The sequence below is a fragment of the Vulpes vulpes genome, chromosome 5, assembly GCF_048418805.1.
Source record: "Vulpes vulpes isolate BD-2025 chromosome 5, VulVul3, whole genome shotgun sequence".
In the NCBI taxonomy this organism is placed as follows: Eukaryota; Metazoa; Chordata; class Mammalia; order Carnivora; family Canidae; genus Vulpes; species Vulpes vulpes.
The window spans coordinates 64,186,947-64,211,593 of record NC_132784.1 but is presented as its reverse complement, the minus strand read 5'-3'; the positions used below and the strand labels follow the sequence as shown (position 1 = coordinate 64,211,593).

Here is a 24,647-nt window from a genome sequence, read left to right as displayed (position 1 = left end):
GAAGGGCGACCGTTCGCGGGGCGACCGCGGCTGGGGCGCGCAGCCGGGAGCCGTCTCGAGGGCTCTGAAGGCACGTAGGCTCCGGGACCGCTTCGCGCGGGAGCCTCGCTTCCCGCCTTCCCAACCGCAGCACCTCCGCAAGCGGCCCCAGGCGAGGAGGGACCAAAACAGGTGCGGTTGCCACGGCACCCGGGCCGGGGGCGGGACGCGGAGCAAGCGGCGCTCGCGATATTTGGAGCCGGCCAATGGCAGGCGGGGGAGGGAAGGACGTGGCACGGGGTTCGCGGGGGAGGCTGCTTCCTCCGCGGCCCTCCCGCGCGCGCCCGAACGCGAGCCCGGCCCTATAAAGGCCGCCCGGCGGGGCGCGCGCTCCACTCCGCAGAGGGCGCTCCGCGGACCGTGCCGGGCGCCTGCGCAGTGCGGGCCGCTCCCCGCCCCCTTCCCTGCCGCGCCTCCGCCGGCTGGCCGGGCCCCGCCCCGGCTCCGCGCCCTCGCTCGGCCCTCAGCCGCCGCTCTGCCCCGCAGCAGCCAGCCCCGTCCCCGGCAGCATGTTCAGCTGGGTCAGCAAGGATGCCCGCCGCAAGAAGGAGCCGGAGCTCTTCCAGACGGTGGCTGAGGGGCTGCGGCAGCTGTACGCGCAGAAGCTGCTGCCGCTGGAGGAGCACTACCGCTTCCACGAGTTCCACTCGCCCGCGCTGGAGGACGCGGACTTCGATAACAAGCCCATGGTGCTCCTCGTGGGCCAGTACAGCACGGGCAAGACCACCTTCATCCGGCACCTGATCGAGCAGGACTTCCCGGGAATGCGCATTGGGCCCGAGCCCACCACCGACTCCTTCATCGCGGTCATGCACGGCCCCACCGAGGGTGTGGTGCCGGGCAACGCGCTCGTCGTCGACCCGCGGCGCCCCTTCCGCAAGCTCAACGCCTTCGGCAACGCCTTCCTCAACAGGTACCCGCCCCTCGCCCCCCGGGGAGCCGAGCGGGACCCCGGGGCCGCCCTCCGGTCCGGACCCTACCGCGGCCGCGGCCTGCCCCCAGCTCCCGCCCGTCCTTTGTCTCCGAGGCCCTAGCGAGCCCCTCAGCGACCGCTCCCTGGGACCAGGGCCCCTGCCGCTTCGCACAAAAAGCCCATCCGGAGGTCTCCGCCCCCTCCCCCGCTTTTATCACCTCCAGAATTTTCCAGGTTATCAGTTTAACTCCCAAACCTTCCAGCAGATCTCAGCCCCGCTTCCCTCAGGACCGGGGTCAGGGTTGGGAAGGTGAGAGAGTCCTGTCTCCACCTCCTCCTAGGGTCGTCCCAGACTGGATGCACCTAATTCATTCAAACCAACCCCTTTCCCCTGTCTCCTTCAAGTGCCTGCTGCCGAAGTGTCATGGAAAAATACGTGAAACTTTTACTTATTCCCTTTGCTGCTGTGCTGTGCTGTGCTTCCTCCGTGACCGCTGGTTTTGTGTGGGAGGGAGGGACAGAGAGGATCTGCTGTGGCCTGTTGTATTTGGGGCAGCCCATGAGGTCTCAGACAGAGGGAGTGTGAACACTTCTCCTTGGAGGTCAGCTCTAAAGGGTTTGTGCTCCTTTAGGGGTTGCAGGAAGCAGCCTCAGGCTGTACCACTGGGAGCCCTGGAGTGAGATCTGGGCCCTGAATCCCTCACTAGAGCCTCAGTTTCCCCAATTAGATGGGTGAAGTCTGCCTCATGATCTGGGTCCTCCTCCCAGAGTCTAACCCTCCTGATGCTGGGAATGAAACACTTTGGCCTTCTTTCTTCTTTCCAACAATCAAGTTCACTCCTCTGGAAAGGAACTTGTCCCCACCCTTACCCCCAGCAACCAAAGGACTCCACAGATCTGCTTTTCCTGCCACCACCCCCACCCCCCACTCAAGGAGTGACTCCACATGCCTTTCAAAGTCTGTGTTGGGGGGAAGAGCCTAGGAAAGAATCCTGGACTCCTGTCTTCCAGGTCTCCACCCTGTATGATCACATTCCTTTCCAGACACTGTCCAGCTACACAGGGTGAACCAGCTTGCTCCTGATCCAAGCCAGTGGCCAGCCTGCCTCTGTGCACAAGAGCTGACTTTTAGCAGAGAAGACAGGCAGACTTGTGATTTGTTTTTTGTTTTTTTTTTTTTTGCCCCTTGGAGGCATTTAAGCCTGTCCACATGTTTGATGGCTGAGGGCATTTGTGTGTCACAGCCGGAGCTGAGTAGAGCCCTTCATGTGAGAGGCATGGCCCTCTGGAGAATACCTGTGTCTGGGAATTACTGTGCTTATAGATAGGCGACTGGCCCAGACTGTCAGCTGGTGGGCGCCTTAGGATCTTGTGCACGGTTTGGCTGCTAGGCTGAGAATTCCAAGCATTATTAGGTCTTGACTTTCACATAGAACTTTGGAAAGCTAGAAGGAAGGGTAGCTACACTTCCTGTCCTTGGGCCTCCACTTCTGATTGTGAGAGCAGACTGTTTTTGAAAGGAGAAACGGGATGTGCCACTTGTTTCTGAAGTTGGAAACCTAAAATTTCAGAGTTGGAAGGGATCAGAGACATCATCCAGGCAACCCCCATCCTGGTGGTTCAGGAAACCCCAGCTCGGAGGACTCTGCTGATTTGTCAAGCTCACTGGGGCAGCTTAATGCAGTGCTGATTGGCCTTTAAGCATCCGGTTCCCACCTGCTGCTTCTGGCCAAAGGTGCAGCTCGAGGATGCTGGGCACTCTGATGATGGTGCCACAGGATTCAAGAACCACACATTTCTTTCCTCCTTCTTTTTTTTCTAAGTAGGCTCCACACCCAACATGGGGCTTGAACCCATGACCCTGAGATCAAGAATTGCGTGCTCTACTGACTGAGCCAGCCTGGAGCCCCTTATTTCCCTCTTGCCACTTCATCTCCAGAGGGCTCCCGATCACTAACAGCCCTGCCAAAGGGGGCCTTATCAGCTGAGGGTTGGGGGGCCATGGGTTTGCAGTGGAGCAGGGGCCCCAAGCTGTGTCAGCCTATGGAGTACACTGAGTGCTGGCTAGCTAGCTAGGGCACACAAAGAGGGCTCTTCTCTGGCTGACACAGCCTCTCCCTGCTGTTTAAAAGACCCGTTGAGACATAAACTTGACTTTCTGCCCTTTTTACCCTAAGTGGCTGCTCTAAAACTAAAATCCAATGGAGCAGACCAAGGCAGGGTACAGTCAGGATGTCCTAAGTGCATCTTTGAAAACTCCATTGTGTAGCTGGCACCAGCCACTTGTCGGGTGAGATGCAGTCGGTGTATATCCTTGTTGGTGAGAGATGAAGCGTCTGTATCTGGACTGTTTGCTCCCTTGTTTCCTGCCAAGCTCCCCAGGCTCTGTGGGGCCTCTTATCTCTGTATCTTACAGATGTTCACTTACTCAGAGGTCTCCTTTACAAGGCATTTTTATGTATTGTTACTTCTCAGAGTCAGTTCTATCTCAGATTCTTCTAGTTTGGTCTTTTCTCCATGACCCTTCCCCAGCAGGAGCCCCAGACCTGGCATGTAGTTAATCATGGCGTGGGTGCTCTGCTGCTGGCACTGGCAAGGCCCAGGTCCAAGGTCTGTGGGTCAGCTGTTTTTGCTCTGTTGTGCTTGCAGGCAACACCTCTCACCTTGGCCAGTTATCCTTAGCCTGGCCACTGGTCACTTGGGAGGTTGAGCCAAAAGGAGAACCTTATCAGCTCAGATTCCCCCCACAATTGGAAAGGCAGTTTAAGCCTGCGTCCTACAGACAAAAGGTCAGTATTTTCTTTGCTCACAATATCTTTTTCAGAGAAGTTTTTAAAGGAGCCTGTTCTGGGCTGTTCTAAGCTCAGAACTCAGACACACATGGCTAAGCACTTGCTCATGAGTTGCCAGCCTCTCTGCTTCACTCGTCCTTCCTTGGCCTTCTCTGGCTTTCAGAGAATGGTGTCTGTACTTCCCCGCCCCACCAATCAGGCCATGTGTCCCCCAGCTTTTACTAGCCGCCCACTGGCAGCTGGGTGGAAGGGGTGGGCTGGTCCCAGCAGCAGGAGGAAAGCTGCTCCCCGCCTTCAGACTGGGAATTTCACCAAGTGGTTGAACATTTTAATATGGAATTCCAAGGTCCCAGTATCCCCTTTCTGTTTTCCTTCTGGAGTTGAACAGTGACCTAGGCTGGTGCAGTTTTCACTAACACATCAGCAACTTGAAAGCTGAACTCTTGAACTCTTGGGGGGAAAGCTAACGTGAGGGAACTGCTGATGTAGGCCTGTTTGAGCTGCTGCTTGGATTCCTGGTCACGGAGTTCAGCTGCCGCCCCTGGGAAGAAGAGAAAACCTCCTTTAAATTCCTAGCTTCTGGGAAAGAAGGCAGAGGTGGAGAAGAGGGTATACAGAAAGCCCCACGTTGCTTCCGGAGCAGTGATAGCTGAGTCTATTTTTTTTTTTTTTTTAAGATTTTATGTATTTATTCATGAGAGACACAGAGAGGCAGAAACACAGGCAAAGGGAGAAATGGGTTCCCTCTGGGGAGCCTGATGCAGGACTTGAACCCAGGACCCCCAGATCATGCCCTGAACTGAAGGCAGATGCTCAACCACTGAGCCACCCAGTGCCCCTGATAGCTGAGTCTTGATGTCTCTTCTGGTTCTTGCTCTTGTGCAGGTTCATGTGTGCCCAGCTGCCCAACCCGGTCCTGGACAGCATAAGCATCATCGACACTCCTGGGATCCTGTCTGGAGAGAAACAGCGCATCAGCAGAGGTAAACAGGCTCTGACACCGTACAGGGTGCCTCTGGTGTGATGTCTGTGATGTGGACCAGATGCTGCCTCTGAATCTTTCCCAGCCCAAGTGAGAACCCACTTGACATCAGACCTGGGTCCACCCTGTGCGCTGAGCCCTGATGGGACAGGAGTTGCTCTTTCTCATTGACTCTCTTTGTTAAGGTTACTAAGAGCTGTCCAGGGCCAGAGCACAGCCTATTTCAGGGCTCCTGTGCTTTCTGACCCCTGGAGCATGCTGGGAAAGAGGGCAGGCTTGTGAGATGGCACCCTGGGGCTGGCCGTGAGGTCACAGGAAATCACTGGGCTCCAGGTACCTCAGCCAGCATTGCCATTCTGAACGGGCCCTGGACTCCCCTGGGGCACCCTCACCTGAGCTGGGGTTTAACAGCTTTGCTCCCCGGTATCATATAAATTCCTGGCGAGCCCAGCAGGCCTGTGAGAGAACACTTGACTCGAACAAGACAGCCAAGAGGAGAAGCTGCGGAGACGTGTTAAATGTTTAGGGGCTAGTGGAAACGTGTTTAATTTTGCTTCGGGGGTGGTGTCAGCAGCTTCCCTGGGTGCTGTGTGCAGTGGAAGGTTTTTGTGCAGAGAGTCAGTGTGCCAGGCCCCTAGTTGTGTAAACTCCTGTCTCGGCTTTGCCAAGCTTTCCTGAAGATCTGGTAAAGGAGGGGCCTGAACTGGGCGATATTTCTGCCACTGTTCCTTTTGCAGATGGGTGGGGGAGCCTTGGGGCCTGAATATTTTCTGGCAGGGGCGTGAGGGTTGGCCAGGAGTGGAGCCTACAGCTGCAAATGTGGAAATGAAATAAGATCACACTCAGGGGTTGAGGATAAGCTGCTGGATTTGTGTATCGTTAACTTGCAAATCTTTCCAGTGTTCCCTTTCCCCTTGGGCTGCCCGGCATTGGCAAGCTTTGCATTTGAAGCCAGCAGCCTGATATTTGGGGGATGTTCGTGTCTGCTGTAGCTCCAAGGGGGTGGGGGCCCTGTTCTTGGTGCTGAGAAACCTTGCTTCTCCTTTTTTCTAGGCTGTGGGCCCCTGCCAGTAAGGGCTTGCATCAGAGCATCCTGAAACTGCCCTGTCTCGACCTGGTTTAAGCTTTTAGGTTCTGCACCCCGGTGACACTCTTGGGCATTCAAGGAAACAGCTTTTGGACCCCTTCTAAAAAGGCAAGGGCTGGGCACTTGCCTGGCTCAGTCAAGGGAGCACGTGACTCTTGATCTCGGGGTTGTGAATTTGAGTCCTACATTGGGTGTAAAGATGGCTTAAATCTTTAAAAAATAAAAAGGCAAGGTCTAGTTTTTCCTCTTACTGCTATTATTGTTCCAGGCCGGTTTTAAGAAATGCCTAGTAAAGCATTCAAAGAAAGACATACAATGGGGAATTGATTCTCTCTTCCCTTTCTGGCCTGAGTTATCATCCTAGGTGGACTTTCTTTGAGGCTCTATAGCATTATCTTTGTAATGACCTGGAAGATTGGATGGAGGGGCTTCTTCTCACTGGGGCTATGGGATAGAGAACTAATGTGGGGAGCAGTGCTCCCAGCCCAGAGTCAGTTGATATGTACACATCTTCAGATAGGGACAATAGCTCACGAGGAGAGGCTTATCTTCTGTGCAGGCTGTGTTCACTTTGGCTTTCAGAGCTGGGAGTTATGGGATTTGAGGGAAAGGGAAAGGGGTTCTTGTGGGACCCCGTGATCTGGTGAAAGGGAACCCAGATGCCACTGCTTGCCACCAGTGCTGGGAGAAGTCTCCTCCCAGCTGGGAGGAGTCTTTGATCACTGAGCCTGTGTCCACAGAGTCTAGCAGGCTGACTGGTGAGGAGTGTAACGTTAATGTCTTGCTGCTTTGGGCACCTCAGCCCTGTCTGCTGGGATGTTTCCCTCCCCTGCCTCCTTTCCCGATTGGCAAACAGGTGGGCAGCGGTGTCCAGACTTGCTCTCTGCGACAGGCACCACCAAGGTGCCGTCCTGCGCTCCCCAGTCGGTGGATTGGCAGATGTAGGGTACACTTTGATTGGGGACCAGGGGAGGATGCAGCATGCAAGGCAGTCAGTCCCAGCCCTCAAGTCATCCGTGCAGTTGGCAGATACTTGGAGGAGGAGGCCAGTGAGAGGGCACCAGGGCTCACCCCTGTTTGCCCATGCCCCCTCTGTCCTGGGGCAGCTGCAGAAGGCCTCCCTCACCCCATCATGGCACGAAGGAGGAGGAAGCCTTCTTCTGTGAAATAGCAAGATTAAACTGATTTCACTAGATAATTTCTCTTTCCCTCCATGACCCTAGGTGTCTTGGTTTCAAGTACTTTACCAAAACTTATCCAGGTGGGATTTGCTCTGCAATGTTTGGTGTCAGTGTTTTATCAGCCAGAGAAAGATCATGGCACAGTACCTGAACCTCTCAAGTATGCTAGCTGTGGTCCTTAAGGGATGACTGCTGGGTGGATGGGGAAGGAGTGGATCTCGGCTTTGAGGCCCCACCCATCAGTCATGGGAGGCCCCATGTTGCCCTGTCCAGCAGAGGAAGTCATGGTAGGGCAGCGCGTTCCAGACTCCCTGGCTAGCGTGCCTGTCTGCTCCCTTTGCTGACAGCGTGGAAAGCAGGTGTTTCCCTCTCAGAAAGATAGGACCAATAGAAAACACGGGTCCTGGGCAAGCAGCGAGAGTTTCTGTGGTCTGCCGCCCTTGCTCTCTGGAAACAGAAGGTTCTTCAGGAGGTCACATGTGTGTTAGAGTTGTTAATTACGTTTACTTCCATTTCCCACCCTATCTGCCTGGCCCCTCCTGGCTTTTCCCCCCTTTCCCCATGGTCCCTAATGTGTGCAGGAAATTCCATCTGGAAAGATAACGTAGGCCTAGAGCAGTCAGGCTATAGGCCAGGCTGTGCAACAGGCCACTGAGAATTTTTCCGGGAAGGAGATGGGGCCTCCATGGGGGTCTCGGGCTGAACTTCCCTATCATGCTAATCTGAGCAACTTTATTTTTCCTAACAGTTTGATTTATTTTTTTTTAATTTTATTTATTCACGAGAGACAGAGAGGGGGCAGAAACACAGGTAGAGGGAGAAGCAGGCTCCCTCAAGGGAGCCTGATGCGAGACTGTCCCAGGATCCCAGGATCCTGACCTGAGCCAAAGGTAGACGCTCAACCACTGAGCCACCCGGGCGCCCCTAATCTGAGTAGCTTTAAAGATAAACGATCTCCTGTGTCAGCAAAGAAAGGTGCACTGTAGGGACAACATTTATTCTTGAATGCCGTGTGAGTGACAAAGGGCATTCCAAAGGACATCCTGGACCTGGTGGGGCTGGTACCCTTGGCTCCCGGGCTGCCGCCTGCCTGCGCAGTCTCAAGCTGGAGCAGGGATCTCCCACAGCAGATTCCCAGGAGTCCCGGGCACACTCAGGTGGAAACCCCAGCCTAAGGGTCAGCGACCTGCCCAGGGCACTCCCTGCCATGTCACTACGTGGCTGTGAGCTGGCCATAACTATTGTGCCTTGGTTTTCACCATGCGAGTCATGTCAGCAGGGAAGTATTACTTAAACTTGGGTTTGGAGACTGATGCCCGGCCGGCCTTGTGCGCCTGGCTTTCCACAGACCGCCCGTACTGTCGCCATATGAACCAGCTCCACTTAGCTGTCACACAGCCGCACCCGTGAGGACGCTGCTGCTTTCTAGATGAGGAGGCCAAGGCTTGGGAAGGTTGAGTAGTTTGTGCGAGGCCTCGCAGGCTAGTGTGTGTCTGCAGGCCTGGCAGGAGCTGTGCATATGCCACCCCGTGCTGAGAGGGGATGCTCCCGCTTAAAGGAGTGCGGGGGGCAGGGGTGCAGATCGGGCAAGTCTTTGACCCTGTTTGGTGGACTGTGCAGGGTTTCTGAGCTCTCCTGACAGGCACAGGGACCACTTCTGGCTTCTCTCCCGGCTTAAAATCAGACTCGGAGCCAGAAATGGACCTGAGGTCCAGGGCTTGACCATGCTGGCAAGACCAGAAATTGGCCCCCAGACCCCCTGGGGATGGGTACTAGGACCCCTGGCCCTAGTTGGCTGGTTCCCTAGCTTCTCACTTGCCCTCCTGCTGACTGTCCCTGGTTGCCAGGCCCCATTTAAGCCTGGAAGCCATCTCAGGAGGTAAGGCAGGGCCTTCCAGGTCCAGACTTGGGGTCCTCTAACTCCGAGGAGGGCCTGCACTGTGGACAGCCCTCCCTGCCTACCAACCGTTGTGCTGACTACCTCCTGAGATGCCCCCAAGCATTTTCTGCAGCCCGTAGAATGCCCCACGAGGTTGCCTGCCAGCCTTGGGCCAGGCCAAGGGCTACATCTCTCCTGGATTCTTCGTGCCCCCAGTACAGATGATGACAGAAGCTTCAGGCCCCAGCGCACTACTTTGGGAGCTGGGGACCCCAGGGAGTTATTGCATCCTGTGTATTTACCCCTTGCCCTGTTACCTAGTACTCAGTTGCATGTTCAGCACATGTCAGCTAATTCTAGATAACACCAAAAAAATCCAGGGATTCCCAGACTTTGATTAGAAAGACCTTTTTCTGACTAACAAGCCAAAGAGGCCAGAGGCTAGGGAAGCACTGACTCAGCTGGAGTTTCCCTTCTCAGGGCCCTGGGCTGCCTCCAAGCCTCCCTCTCACCACCGCACCCCCTGCCATTCCCCGCCCCCTGTTCTGGTCCCCTGGACAGCTTTTGGCCGGAGCCTTTGGTGGGAAGGGTGCAGCTCTGCCTAAGGTCGTGGGCCACCACCCACGGAGGAGCCATACTAGTCGGTGCCGGGGGCTCAGCACCTGTTGGATTGAAGGCTGCGAGCCGGCAGGCGGCCCCGTAGTAGCTGGCGCGAGCGCCTGCAGACATTCCATTTATATCTGGTGGGATGAGGCATTCTTCGAGCATTAGAAGTGGTCAGCGCCCACACACCCCTGAGAATCTGAGCTGCTTGAGCCCAAAATACAGTTCCTGTGTGTAAATAACAGCAAACATTTACCAAGTGCTTACAGTGTTCCAGGCGCTCCCTCGCTGCCCACAGCAGCTAGACAGTCACACCTTCACATTATAGACAAAGAAACGAGGCTCAGAGAGGGGCCGTGGTGCCGGGGTCACTCGACTGGTTGCCAAGGAAGGGGCTCCAGAGCCCGATGTCAGCCTGATGTCAGAGTCCACCTGTCTTTCCCTGCCCTTTGCCCATTTACTGGTCAGATTTGTAGAGGTTTTCACCCTCATTAGGTGCATAGCTCTGTGGAGCGGTCATGTAACCATTGCCGCCACCATCAAGATCTAGTCTTTCCATTCAGCCCAGAAAGTTCCCTGCTCCCCTTTGCGGTCTCCTCTGGTCCCTGGCAACCACTGAGTTGATACTTATCCCTAAGTTTTGCCTTTTCCAGAAGGTCCTATATGGGTCTTCCGTGCCTATCCTCCTCCACTTAGCATGTGCTTTGCGGGTCATCATGTGTGGGAGAGCATTGATCCATTGTTCCCTTTTGTTGCTCTCATTCTTCCTGTCATGAGTCTGCGCTCTCATTTCTTACCCTTCACCTGCTGAAGAGCCCTTGGGTTTCCAGTTTGGAGCGATTTTGAGTAAAGCTCCTACAAATATTGGGTATAGGGTGGATTTCAGTTTCTGAATTTCTCTTGGCATCAACCTAGGCATCAGGAGGCCCCCTGTCTCCTCGCTGTTGGGTGACCCCAGCAGAGTCCTTTCCTGAAGAGCGTGCCCCTGGAGAAAGCTCGCCAACCATGGGGGTCCTCTCCATGCTCCTTAACCTTCGTCTTGGGGTCCTGTGCGCCCCCCTCTCCCGAGCCCAGCACCCATTGGAAATGTGTGTGGTAGGGGCTACAGCAAGAAATACTGAGGCCCACGCAGCTTGAATGGCAGGAAGTGAAAGTCGATTGCAGACAAACCCTGTATTGTTGATGTTCTAGAAACTTGGAATGTATGAAAGCAGCTTTTCCCTCAGCCACTGGAACTACCTGTGTTTGGAGGGTGCCAGGATTGGGCGAGGACCTGTCATAACTTCCCCTCTTCCCACCTTTGTGCCTGTGGTGGGGAGTGGGACTCTTGTTGGAGGACAGACCCGGTGAGGAGGCCAGCAGGTGCTCCCGAGAGCAGGAGGGGCCCAAGGAGGCATGGTGGGAATGGACCGGAGACGGGAAGCACGTTTGGACCCCCTGTCCATGTCTCCCTGTGTGCTTATGTCCCCAAGTCTGAGCCCAGCCCTCAGCCGGGTATAATGTTTCCAAAGTTCCAGAACTCTATGTGAGAGCTTGTCCCTTGTCAGAGATGGCACCGGCTCTTCCTTACACTGTGGGGTTGGCCTTCTCTTTCCAGGTAAGCCCCCTTGGACTGTGTTGTCCAAGGGACACAGGTGTCAGAGCCCTCACTCCTGTCTGCACCCAAGGCAGACGAAGCTACAGCAGGTCCTGTCTCCACTGGTGAGGATGTAGTTTGCTCTTTTACCAGGCACACCAGGAACTCCTGCTTTGCAGAATTGCTGTGCATTAAGCCCTGTCTGATGCCTAGTGCAGGTGCCAAACGTATCCTGTCACTGAGGCTGACATCTAACATGTCCCAAAGCCTGGAGGCTCACTGCCTTGGGCAGTGCTGTGAGTGGGGGCGCTGGCCGGCACGCTTGTCCGTGTACTTGTCACCTGCTGCCCTGGTGGCTACAGCTGCCCTGCTGATTGCACGGACTTGATTGATGTTTTGGTGCTGCTGCTGTGAGTCCGGCCCTTGGTTCCTTTCGAGACACCATCACGGGCCAAGTGACAGTTTGGTGGACAGATGTGTGCTGGGTGGGCCTGGAGGTGGCTGCAGCCACATGGTTGTGTATGGTCATACACCTGTGATGACATCACACACCTGTGTATTATGACCTTTTTCGTGACCCGTGGACATACTTGGCCAGCCATCATGTCTCCCTCACTGAAAGTGTGAGCATTTTTCATAATAAACAGGAAATTTCATTCACCTGCAAAAAAAATGGACTGAGCTCTGTTGGCTCCAACTGGAGATGATGGCAGGTAACTGGGATGCAGGTGGGGCAGGAGGGGCCACTTGGGGTCCTCCACTCTGCCTGCAGTGACTCTGGTGCCACGATTCAGAAGTAACTCCTCCCCCTCTTCTGTTTGTCTTTCCTGGAGTCATCTTGGGCCCCCTCCATTGGGGAGGGGGTGTGAGGCCACATTGGGTGGAGTCTGGGGGGTGAGCTCAGCTCCCTGTGCGCCCTCCCTGACTCCCAGGCCAAAGCTAACTTGGGCTGGAGCCCAGTCCGTCAGGGCGCCTCCGTTCCTAGTACCTTGCCTCTGGCACCGCTGCCTTCCCAGCTATGTGAATTTGTGGTCATTCAGCTTGTGGCGGTTTGAGGACGAGCAGCTTGACCAGGGGAGGAATGGGGCCTCATATTTGCTGAGAGGGAGCCGTCATTCAGTCCTGAGTCATTGCTTTTCCAGCACTGACCTGCCGCTCCCAGAATCAGCCATAAAAGGCGCTGGCTGTGCAGCCCAGGCAGGCACTGCAGGCTCCTTGGCCGCTTCCTTCGCCAGCCCCTCTGCCTTCCTGTTCTTGTTTTCTGCTGGTGGCTCCTCTCCGGGCATGCTGTCCCGTGGCTCTTGGAGCCAGCTGCATAGTGTCCAGGGACTGTGGGGACCGTGTCCTCTGGACCCGGCAACCTGTGATACTGGCTGGCTGCTGGCACAGGGGTGACCATGCCTTCCCACGCTCTCTGAGCACAGAGAATCAGGTGGTCTGGCTGATTCTGACCATCGGCATGGGCCTCAGGAAAGTTGGTGGCTGCCCTGCTCAGGCTCAAGTTCACATTCATGGGGGCTTTACTGCCCTCCCCTTCACCCTGTTAGAAAGTCCGGCCTTTCAAGGGGCTGCTTCAGATCAGAGTGCTCCGTTTGCCTGGGTTGCTGTGGCAGGAACAGGCTGCATGTTGCTGCCATCCCGAAGCTGCTGTGCTAAGTCAACAGAAACAGTGAATTGGGGGTTTTCCTTTCAATGTCTTACCCCAATGATGAAAGCTGGCCTCTAGCCTCAGAACCAGGCTGGACTTTTGTCACTGTTCCTGACCAGTAATGCTGTTCTAGGCCAGTTAGCCCCTCCTGCCGTGGGGCCGGTGCTAGAAGCCTGCTGTGGTACCTGATCTAACCCTCCCCGTGGTCATAGGAGGAAGAATTGTTATTTGAATTTTACAGAAGTAGAAATTAGAACTCAGAAGTTAAGAACTTCAGATCGCAGTCAGTGGCCAGTGCTGGGAATTGACTCCAGAGCTGTCTTGTTTAAGAGCCTGTGTTCTTTCTGAGTGCTGAAGTGTGGGGAGAAGCTTGGAATGCTGTGCATTCGGGTACACAGCTCTGAAGCACTTAAACCTGGGGGGCTTTATCCAGAAGGTTTATCCAGCCCAACAGACCTTCACCCCCTAGACATGCCCCAGTGTCGACTGTTGGTCTTAAAGCTCTTGTGAGTGAGAGGGGCCTAGTTCTGGCCCAAGTGGAAGCAGCCTCTCAGGGACTCTCCTGTGGACTTGTCTTCAGTCTGGGAGGCTTGGCAGGACCAGGAGCAGCTGAATACCACTCTGATGACCAACTCAGCAGGTTCCTCACCGGCAGGGTGGGGAGGGCTGCCCTCCCTCCTCACAGCACTGTGGTCGCTCTGTTCTTTTATTTGTTCTCTCCTTCTATGTGCTACTTTCCTGTAACCTGCGGTCTAGAGAGTATGTCTCCATCCCAGTTTGGTCAGGAGTAGTGGTGTGTTTTGTGAGGGATGCGAGCTAGAAGCAGGCTGTCAAGGGGAGGAGGTTGGTCTGGTCCCGTTTCTGGGCAGCGTCTCGGGCTCTTCTCTATAGGAGCAGCTTCTCTGGCTTACTTTCAGGAGCCTGACTGCATTCTGGGATGGATTTGTGCTGGTTAAGAGGGCTGGCCTATGCTTGAGGTGGCCTGTGGGTAGTGGGTGAAGAGCGAGGAGGAGCCCAAGGACGAGGAGGCTTGCCCAGAATTACCCAGAGAGGAAATGGCAGCTCAGGGCCTTTGAACCAAGCTTCCCTAAGACTCTCAGGCTGTGGCCATCACATGATCTTCCTATCTCTCCTCATCTTTTATTCCTAAAAGGTTAGAAATAGAATCATCACTTCTTCTGGAGGCAGTGGTAAGAAGTAGAAACATTTTAAGAGTTGTGATTGTAAAACAGGATACAAACTAAACTGCCGTTAGAGAGACCCAAAAATCCACGGGCTTAAATCAGTTATCAGATCATTTACGTGGAAAATAACAGTCCAAGGCCATCTCTGAACTCAAGGTGGTTGCTCCAGTTCCTACCATCACATCTGCATTCCATTCTTGAGGAAGGAAGAAAAGCAAAGGGCACATAAACTTCTTTTGTTCATCTGCTGCAGGAGAGGCTAGGAAATGTGGTCTTAAAAGGAAGGGCCCGGGATCCCTGGGTGGCACAGCGGTTTAGCCCCTGCCTTTGGCCCAGGGCGCGATCCTGGAGACCCGGGATCGAATCCCATGTCGGGCTCCCGGTGCATGGAGCCTGCTTCTCCCTCTGCCTGTATCTCTGCCTCTCTCTCTCTCTCTCTCTCTGCGTGTGACTATCATTTAAAAAAAAATTTTTTTTTGAAAAAAAAATAAATAAAAGGAAGGGCCCTGAATTCAGCTGGAACTAGGCTGTTCTGTTATTAAAGGAAGAGCTCCAGTTAGCACTCTCTGCTATAGTTGGCCACGTCCACTAAAAAGGGCTTCCAGAGGATGGTGGGAAACAGCATAGAAGCATTTAAGACCTAGAGAGGGGAAGTGGTGTGTCACACTTTGTAGGCTTGTCATAGGGCAGGGGCCAGCAAAGTTTCTGAAGGGTCAGAGTTAATATCTTTTGGCCTGGGAGGCCTGTGGTGTGTGTCACAACTGGACTCTGCTATCGTAGACAATAGCAGCTGAACAGAGGAGTGTGGCTCTGTTTCAATAAAACTAATTTATGGGGGCACCTGGGTGGCTCAGTGGTTGAGCATCTGCCTTTGGCTCGGGTTGTGGTCCTGGGATCAAGTCCCACATCCAGCTTCCTGCTCAGCAGGGGGCCTGCTTCTCCCTCTGCCTGTGTCTCTCATGAATAAATAAATAAAATCCTTAAAGAAAGAAAAAAACAAAAAAACAACTTATTTACAGAACAGGTGATGGGCCAGGCCAGCTGCAGTTGGCCAGCCCCTGTTGTGGAGAATAAATGAGGTTCCTGGAGAATGGGGGCCCAGCACAAGCACCCCACGAGTAGCAGCTGCAGGTGTTATGGCTGTTCCTTACTGTCCTTGTCATGTAAGGACATCCAGCCAGCAGGTGGCAGACCCCAAGTCTCTGTCCTTCTCGCCACACGGTGCCAAGCCACACTGCTGCACTCTCCTCTTCACTCTTGACCTGGTCTGAGCTACTTTAGGGCTCAGACTTTGTGACAACTTTTATTTTTTCCTTTCTAAGATTTTATTTATTTGAGAGAGAGTGAGTGAGCACAAGCAGGGGCAGGATCGGGGGATGGAACAAGCAGACTCCCCGCTCAGCAGGGAGCCCCATGTGGGGCTCCATCCCAGGACCCTGGGATCATGACCCAAGCCACAAGGCAGACGCTCAACTGACTGAGCCACCCAGGTGCCCCTGGGCTTTGTGACTTCTTTTGCATTATTTATCTGTGGCACACCACTCCTTGCCAGGTGCTGTATGCACTAGGGTACTGAGTGGGCACAGAAACGGGGGAACAGGAGGGTGCTGTGCTGGCCCCTTGAGTATGTGGTGGAAATTTAAATAAATACCAGCTTGAGTCCGGGAAGAGAGCCATCAGAGCTGCCTGGCCATGGTGCCCCTGAGCTCACCCTGCTCTTCCCGTAGGTTACGACTTCGCAGCTGTCCTGGAGTGGTTTGCTGAGCGGGTCGACCGCATCATCCTGCTCTTTGACGCTCACAAGCTGGACATCTCTGACGAGTTCTCCGAGGTCATCAAGGCCCTCAAGAACCATGAGGACAAGATCCGCGTGGTGCTGAACAAAGCCGACCAGATTGAGACCCAGCAGCTGATGCGGGTCTATGGGGCTCTCATGTGGTCCCTGGGGAAGATCATCAACACCCCCGAGGTTGTCAGAGTATACATCGGCTCCTTCTGGTCCCACCCACTCCTCATCCCTGACAATCGCAAGCTCTTTGAGGCGGAGGAACAGGACCTCTTTAAAGACATCCAGTCTCTGCCCCGAAATGCTGCCCTCAGGAAGCTCAATGACCTGATCAAGCGGGCACGGCTGGCCAAGGTAGACTAGGAGTGGGGGGCTGGGCCCACTGCTGGGTGGGGCCCAAGGGGATCCAGGACTGGCACTTGGGGCTCTAGGATTGGTCTGCTTTGGCTTTTGGGGTGCCCAAGACCCATTCCCACAGCTACACCTGTGTGTGCTGTGTCTGAACGAGTCCTCTCTGCACCAATGGGTGTAGCCCCTGATTCTCAGCTGAGTCTTCTTGATGCACGCAGACATTCGGCGGGAAGGTAGCGCTATGCCCAGGGGCAGCCTGAGAAGTGGGGTGCAGGCGGGGGTGCAACTCCAGTCCTCACCTCCCAGGCCTGTTGAGCCCTCAGCCTGTGCTGGGGACACAGTGGGGACTGACACACACAGTCTCTGCCCTTCCAGCACACATTGGTGGCAACGGGAAAGTGAACACGTAAAGAAAAACCAAGCTTGGTTTATTTGTCCTGTCATCGTATGCCATAGAAGCCGGCAACTGGGGGGCCTCAGGTGGGTGATGCTGCATAAGCCAGGACAGGAGGGAGCTAGTGGAGAGATGGGGCACAAGAACCCTGGGTGGCCTGTGCCCCCAAGGGTCTTGTAAACCATCTCTGCCCCTCTGTGGAAGCACAGGACCTGCTGGCACCTGCTGGGTGGCATCTGAATTGCTCAAGAGCTTGGAATCTCAGTGCCTGGCCAAGAAATGCAGTGAGACCCTGGTGTGGCTAGAGCTGGGAAAGAAGGTTGATGGCACCAGTGGGCCCCTCAGACACGAACATGTGCTCTGATTTAGCACCGTAGCACATCATGAGCCCACCTGGATAAGTCTGTTGGCTGCATCAGTGCACACGTGAGAATCATGGGTCCTTGGGCTCAGAGCTCAGCTTCAGCCCAGGCCCCATCAGTGATGGTTGTTAGCCGGGACCCTGTAACCCTGTGCATCACCACTTCTCTGATGAAATGGCCACAGAGGATGTGGGTATTTACACCTGCCTGTGGCTTGTGGAGGAGTAAGAACATGTTCTCTGGGTGTGAGGGCTTCGGCGAAGGCAGTCCAGGGAGATCCAAAGAGGAGCCCCACAGGCCATGCTTCTGCTTCCAGGGAAACAGCCACCTGGATGTAGCTCACAGCTTTTGAGAGTCTGCTGTAGGCCAGACATAGTGGTTCAGGTTCCCTGCACTATCTTGCGGTGTGAAGTCGAGTAGCATTTTGGTGCTCAGTCTTGAGTAAAAAGAACTGACCTTTCATCTCCACACTGGTTACCCGGAGTGCTCAAGGACCATATTGGAGCATGCTAGAAGTGTAGGTTCCCTGCCCTACCCTCCACTACTGAACCATCTGCATTTGAACACCATCCCCTGGTAATCATTATGCACAGTTCAGTTGCAGAATCCTGCTCTGCGGGATCCAGGGCTACACGGTTTCCCACATCTCACTTCTGGAGCCTTCCCAGTGAGTGGAGCTGGTTTTAAGAAAGAAACCCATGAGGAAACCTGCATAACTGGCTCCTGGTCTTTCCCATATCGAGGCTGCAGGGAAGGGCAGCTCTACTTTCTCTTTGAACAGCCTCCCATTGCCAGGGCCGCCTGTGCTCTCATGCAGCCTCCTTTGAGGACCGAACAAAGGATAGGCTCTGTTCAGCAACAGAAATGGTGTATAGTTGCTGGGCCTGCATGCACACTGAGTCACCATGCCTGGAAAACCCCAGGGCCTCCGATCTCATCCTGCACCTGCGGTTTCCAGACTATTTCCTTTTCCTGGAGTGAGTGGCTCTCTGTGCCAACTTGCACAGGCCCTTGATAGGCAGTGTGGTGACTGCCACTTTCTCACACAGCCCTGCTTACCTTGGGCAGTTCTCAGCCAGGCTCCCAGCCTGTGGTGGACAGGGTCAGGCCGGTGGAGGGGTTTTGATGGGGTAGAGCTTGGCAGCCTGGGAGAAGGAGGGTGAGGCTGGCTCAGTGACCTGATCAAGGGCTGGCCGCAGTCCTTCACGCCTGGACATTTCTCGGAAGGCGGAGGGATCCGAGGGCCCATGCCCTCAGAGGGTTGCCAGTGTCACTGGCCTGCTGTGGGGAAATGAAGGGTGTGCCGCCCTCAGTTGGCAAACATCTAAGTAAGGTATTGAGCTTAGATAAACTTCAAAACATCTAGGAAAAGCTTTATGTGGTTTTCCTAATCCTTACTCATTCTGAGCCAGCAGGGTGATAAATGGAGCATAATATGGGCCGTATTGGAGTTTTGTGAACTTGACAGCAGCCACTGCTATGCGTGTGTGGGACATCGGGGCTCTACCTGGCTCTGGACAGTGTGCTCCACATCTCTGCTGCATGGAGGGGGAACAGGGGGTATGCCCAGCACCGCGGAAGACAAGAGCCCTGGATGGCTTCAGGCAGCCCCCAGTTTCTCAAGTGTCCTGGGAGCGCCTGACAACCTGACATCTGCCCTTTCCTGTCTTCTAGGTCCACGCCTACATCATCAGTTCCCTCAAGAAGGAGATGCCCAATGTCTTTGGTAAAGAGAGCAAAAAGAAGGAGCTGGTGAACAACTTGGGAGAGATCTATCAGAAGATTGAGCGGGAGCACCAGATCTCCCCTGGGGACTTCCCAAGCCTCCGCAAGATGCAGGTATGGCCATCCCACACACCCTCCTTTGGGCGGGGCCTCCCCAATGGGAGCCCCTGAGTTAGTCAGCAGCACCCTGCCCGAATGGAAGAAGGTGACACCGCAGAGGGGAATGCAGTGACTCACTCTGAGCAGTGGGGAAGGGGTGGGGCGCCTGGCCTTCCAGCAGATCCGCCGCCCCCCCCAAGCCCCTCAGGGAAGGTATTCTTGTCACCTCTACTTCACAGACTAAGAAGCCAAGGTCGAGGGAGAAGTTAGGTCACCTGAGTGGTTGGGTGGTTGGGCCTGTGACCTGGCACCAGTTCTTTTGCTTGGGAACCCCAGCTCCACCCACTCAGCCTGGAGTCCCCAAGGGACCTGACCCACCCATCCCCTCCCCTGCCTGCTATAGGAACTCCTGCAGACTCAGGACTTCAGCAAGTTCCAGGCCTTGAAGCCCAAGCTGCTAGACACAGTGGATGACATGCTGGCCAATGACATTGCCCGGCTGATGGTGATGGTTCGCCAGGAGGAGTCCTTGATGCCCTCCCAGGCTGTGAAGGGCGGTGCCTTCGACGGCACCATGAACGGGCCCTTTGGGCACGGCTACGGCGAAGGGGCCGGCGAGGGCATCGATGACGTAGAGTGGGTAGTGGGTAAGGACAAGCCCACCTACGACGAGATCTTCTACACACTATCGCCTGTCAATGGTAAGATCACGGGCGCCAATGCCAAAAAGGAGATGGTGAAATCCAAGCTGCCCAACACGGTACTGGGGAAGATCTGGAAGCTGGCCGACGTGGACAAGGATGGGCTGCTGGATGATGAGGAGTTTGCCCTAGCCAACCACCTCATCAAAGTCAAGCTAGAGGGCCATGAGCTGCCTGCCGACCTGCCCCCACACCTGATCCCCCCCTCCAAGCGGAGGCATGAGTGAGCGTAGCACCCCCGCCCGGCAGGGCTGCTGTGGAGAGGGGAAGGGCCATAAAGACTGAGCCATGATTCTGCAGCTCTTGCAAAGAAAAACCACCATCTTTCTTTTCAGGCTGTTCCTGGGCCCAGCAGGGAGGCGGGTAATAGTCATATGTGAATGATGGAATTTTGTGCACAAGAACTATGGATATTTTTAATATATAACGTTAGAGGCAGTATTCTTTCGTGCCTCCTCCGTCTGACAGCCCCATGCACACGAGCCCCTGTCCTGCCCTGTTCTCCTCTGCTGTACAGCAGCGCCTCCCATGGCTCACTGACCTCCCTATCCTGGCAGCTGCGGGGGCCGCGGGGCCCTGTGTAGACAGGAACCCCAGAATTCCAGTTCATTTCTGAGTTTGACTGCTACTTTGCTGGGCCAGTGGCTCCTGCCCTGTCCAGCTCTGCCCTCTACCCCTGCTCCTGGATTGACTTGGTTCTGGTGCCTTCTTCCCTTGCTCCGCCATGCACAGGCCTTGCTCTTTGTTCCTATCCACCCCCCGCCCCCAGCTTGACTACCCCAACTACCTTTATGAGGTCCAGGGGATGAGCAGGGATGCGAGAACATTTCCCAGAAAAACATAAGCTAGCTGTGTTCTGTAAAGTGACACCTTCCCTACTTGATGGAATTTTCAGTAACTGCCCAACCACTTGTTCAGAAGCTGTGATTTCTGTCTCCTTTCCCACAGTCCAGCTAGGGGCAGCTCCACCCAGGGGCCATTGGATGTGCAGAGTACACCATTGGGAACCCCAGAGTTTGTGTTTCCTGCTTTTCCCTTTCACTTTCCCGGAACATTCTGGTTTGCCTCCTCCCCCACCTCGGCTGGGTGGTGGGCCCTCACGGACCTGGCAGGCTCGGTGCTCCAACCTGGGCCTAGTGTCCAGACAGCAGAGACCAGGGACAGCCCAACCCCTTCCCTCCTCCTGTGACCATTCATTTCCCATGGAAGCTCTGTCCTCCCTCCTCCCATCAAGCAAAGGAGGGCAGCGTATGTCTTGGATCTCCTGAAAATGACCTCCTTACAGGCTGAGCATCCAGGCTGCCTCGTCAGCTTTGCTGTGGCCAGGTTGTCCCAGCACACCTAGAGGGCCTGGATGCACTTGCTGGTTCCTCACGGGCTCCTGGTGGGGGGGAGCAAGCTTCGCACCAGGCACTCCCAGGGTAGGTCTCAGGGACTTCTCCATCTGACCTCTTCTGGCCCCCACCGAGCCTTTCAGTGCTGCTCTCTGGGCCTCCACTGGGTCTGACTCCCTGGCACTGGCAAAGAAAAACCAGCAGCTGTACCTGCAGCTGGCTTTGGCCCACCACTGTGCAGCATTAGGCGAGGATGGAGGCAGCTTCCTGGTCGGGAAGTCACTGCAAGGTGCTGTGGCTCATCTGCACTTGGCTTTGGGAAGAAAGGGCAACTGAAGACAACTTTCTTTCTTGCATTAAAAAAAGGTTTAATTGTGCCGAAGCTGGCTTTTGGTGCTTAGTTGTGTCTTCCAGGGCCTGCACCACACAGTGCCTACTGTGACGCTGGCGGAGCATCTGGAGGGCCAAGATGCCAGCGGAGACAGATTGGCAGGCCCGCAGGGGGGTGAGGGCTAGTCCTTGCCCGCCATGCTCAGCCCAGCAGCAGCTGCTGCCTCGTATTAAAGTGAGGCCTGTGGTGGGGCTGACACACACACACTCCCATCCCCGACCCTGTCCTTGCTTAGGAGCGGGCTGAGCGGGAGTATTTTATTTGTGGGGGGAGATTGAGGTAGAGAAATCAGGAGAACTGGTGACTGAGGATGAGGCTGGTCCCCCAGGGTCTAGGGAAGAAGGTACTCTCTGCCTTCTGTGACCTTCACAGCTTCTCCAACCTGGGCCCCTCCCTGGCCTCAGACATGGGGACGTCATGGGGCCCTCGGCACTGGGAGGGGTCCAGTAGACAAGGGTTTATTGTGTGTTCCCTGCTAGCCCCGGGGTGGCTTGGAGACAGTGCGGCAGGCCCTCTGAAGACAGACCAAGTGGACATACCAGCGACAAAAACAATTATGGAAATTACGAAGGGTGGGGCCAGCCAGTGTCAGATAGGGGGCCTGTTGGTACCAGCGGAGGGAGGGGTGAACACTTGAGGTGCAGTCCGGGTAGAGACTGTTCCAGGCCAGCACATTTGTGATGGTAGGCAGGACGCACACAAGTGCCCACAGGTTTTCAGGGCCAGGTCATGTGCCACAGCTCATGTGACAAGCGTCCGGTCTGCTGGCCAGTAGCTGAGCTAGTGGGGGGTTCACCAGCCTTCCCGTTACCACTCAGAAGGTTTGTCTTGACCATTGAGACCTAGGAGGTCACTTTTTCCCCATTTCACAGCTGGGAACCAGAGACTCCACAGAGCTGGGAAAGCCAGTGAGACGTGACACTCAAACCCAGTCCACCTGACTCAAGCATGAGCTCTTGAAAGTAGCCTTTATTTTATTTTACGATTTCTTTGAAAGAGAGAACGAGAGAGAGAGAGCATGCACATGAGCCAGGGAGAGAAGCAGAGGGAGAGGAAGAAGGAGAAGCAGATTCCCCACCGAGCAGGGAGCCCACTGGGCTCAATCCCAGGACCGTGGGATCATGATCTGAGCTGACTGAGCCACCCAGGCACCCCTGCAAGTAGCCTTTAAAAAGGAAAAGCTCAGGGATCCCTGGGTGGCTCAGTGGTTTAGCGCCTGCCTTTGGCCCAGGGCGCAATCCTGGAGTCCCAGGATCGAGTCCCACATTGAGCTCCCAGCATGGAGCCTGCTTCTCCCTCCTCCTGTGTCTCTGCCTCTTTCTCTCTCTCTCTTTCTCATAAATAAATAAATAAATAAATAAATAAATAAATAAATAAATAAATAAATCTTTAAAAAAAAAAAAGAAAAGAAAAGCTTGCAGCTCTCTGTGCCCCAAAGTCTGCTCTGAAGACTCAGATTTGAGAACCCCACACTGAAGGTCCAGTGCAATCACTCCAGCCGTGGGCCTTCAAGACCTGGGGCAGCCCTCCGTTTCCAGGGGTCACCCAAGAGGTGGAGTGCACTTGTTTTCAAGCTGTTAGGGAAAAAACAGAACTTTAAAACAGTTCTTCCAGAATGTGGGTGAGAGGCGCTGCTGGCTGGCTCTGCCCTTTGCAGGCTCTCCGAGGGCCTGCACTCAGCGCGGGGTGCTGCCCCAGGAATTGGCTGTGCCTCTAAGGCTTGAGGGAGAGGCCCTCAGCAGGTGTCTGCCCCCTGCTGCTTCAGAGCTCAGGTCCCCTGTCTGGGTCTGTGTTTTACAGTTGGGGGCAGTGAGGGGCTGCTCTTCTTCTCCCAGGCTGAGGTTTAGGCATGGCCACTCTCCTGAGGGCCAGTCCCTCATCCCTTCCCCCTCCCCCACTCCAGGATCCTGGGCAGAAGACCTCCCCTTTAGAGATTAGTCTGCAACACAGGGGAGCTGTTGCCACCCAGTCCCCACAGTTCCTGGAATAAGATGCATCTGGGGTCGTCATCTACCCACATGGCACCTCAGAGTCCAGCACCCAGGAGGCACTGGGGCCTACCCACTGTCTAGGCCCCACTCAGCAGTTCTGTTTTATATATTGACATCCCGTGAGAACACCTCAGAATGAACATTCCTCCTAGTGCTTAGTAAACAAAAAAGTAAACCATGAATCCAACCCAGTGTCCTGTTCTTATCTCAAGTGGGCTGGTCTTAGGATTTGCCCAAAGCCACCAGGTTGTGATAGGATTAGGACACCAAGCCACCACTCCTGCCCCTCCTCATTCAAAACACCACAGCTGAGAAAGTGCACAGAAGGCAGGCCTTAGGCCAGACAGGCAGGAGTTAGAATCCCAGCTCTGCCACTTGCTGGGACTCAGCCCCTCCCTCCTGGAGACTCTTTCCTCATGCACCAGATGCAGTGACCCCAGCTTCACAGAGGCTGGGCCCCTGGGGTGCCCAGCTTGAGTGGCCTATGTGGTGGGCCAGAGGGGCGGGTAAGTCTTGGCGCAGGAAGCCCAGCACCCCACCCCACCCAGAACAAAGCAGGCAGGACCCACCCTTCCCTGAAGCAGCTCGCAGACTGGGTGGCGCCCATGGGCCAGAGGGCTGGTGGCCAAGGGGGGGCTTAGAGCCTGGCTTCCTGTGCACCCAGAGGGATTGATAATTATAAAAGCACGTGGAGTTGCAGCCGCTGTGGAGTGTGGGAGCCCCTATAGTGTTTTGGAGCAGCCCAGAGAAGGTTTTTGGAAGAAAAACCAGGATGATGAAATCACCATATGTCCATCCATTTGGAGCTTTGGACTTTTCAAAGGACACACCCCTGGTGTGCTAGGGAGGGCGGAGGATTGAGTATGTGGGGCTGCCAAGACTAGCTTGGGGAGTGGGGACCCTTAACCTCACCATCTCTACCAGCACTTCCCCAAAAAGCCATCCCAGTGGACACTGAAATAAACTCGAGTGCCTGAGCAGCACGACATAGCTTTTATGTAAGCTCTGTACCACCCCCACCTGCCCCCCTCAACCACACACTCTTCTAGGCAGATGGGCTCCAGCAGCCATTGGTGGCCGTTCTGGGTTCCATTTGCCTCTCACACCTGAGCTAGACATTTCTCCCTTGTGCACAAAGACTGGCCCAGAGAGAGGAAGTGACTTGCCCAAGGCCACATGTGTGCGTGGTTAAGAGCAGGCAGGGCTGGATGACGCCACAGCCAGCCTCCTCTTTCCCTGGCTCTCTGGGGCAGGAGTAGGTTACGACTTATGGTGTGGCCAAGGGCAAGGGCAGTCTGCCACTCTAGTTAGCCTGCAAGACCATCTGCTGAGAGCAGCTTCCAGGGCAGCTCCAGGAGGGGTCATCCTCAGTCACTGGAGCTGAATCTTACTTTTGCTTCACTGGGGTGGGGAGTGGGGGCACAGACCAGGCTGGGGAGGCTGAAGATGTGGCTGTGGATGCAGGAGACCCTGGAGACTGTCTTGCTTCTGGTCCCCTCGCAGACCGGGAGGACTATGTTCAGGGGTGGGAGAAGCTGGGTTCCCTGTCACTTACTTGGGGCCCCCTTATCTGGGCTAGCCTCTCCCTCACCCCCCCACCGCTAGGCCTGGATCTCACCATCTAAAGGC

General features: G+C 55.2%; 1 protein-coding gene across 1 annotated transcript; it reads left to right on the top strand.

Moving 5' to 3' along the window:
- The first annotated feature begins 11 nt into the window (after positions 1 to 11).
- EHD1 (EH domain containing 1) lies at positions 12 to 21,018 on the top strand. Its single transcript, XM_026004506.2, has 5 exons — positions 12 to 952; positions 4,630 to 4,727; positions 15,612 to 16,024; positions 18,452 to 18,616; positions 19,005 to 21,018. Exons 1-5 carry the CDS (start codon positions 549 to 551, stop codon positions 19,527 to 19,529), a joined length of 1,605 nt encoding a protein of 534 aa, XP_025860291.1. The 5' UTR covers positions 12 to 548; the 3' UTR covers positions 19,530 to 21,018.
- Positions 21,019 to 24,647: the final 3,629 nt, after the last annotated feature.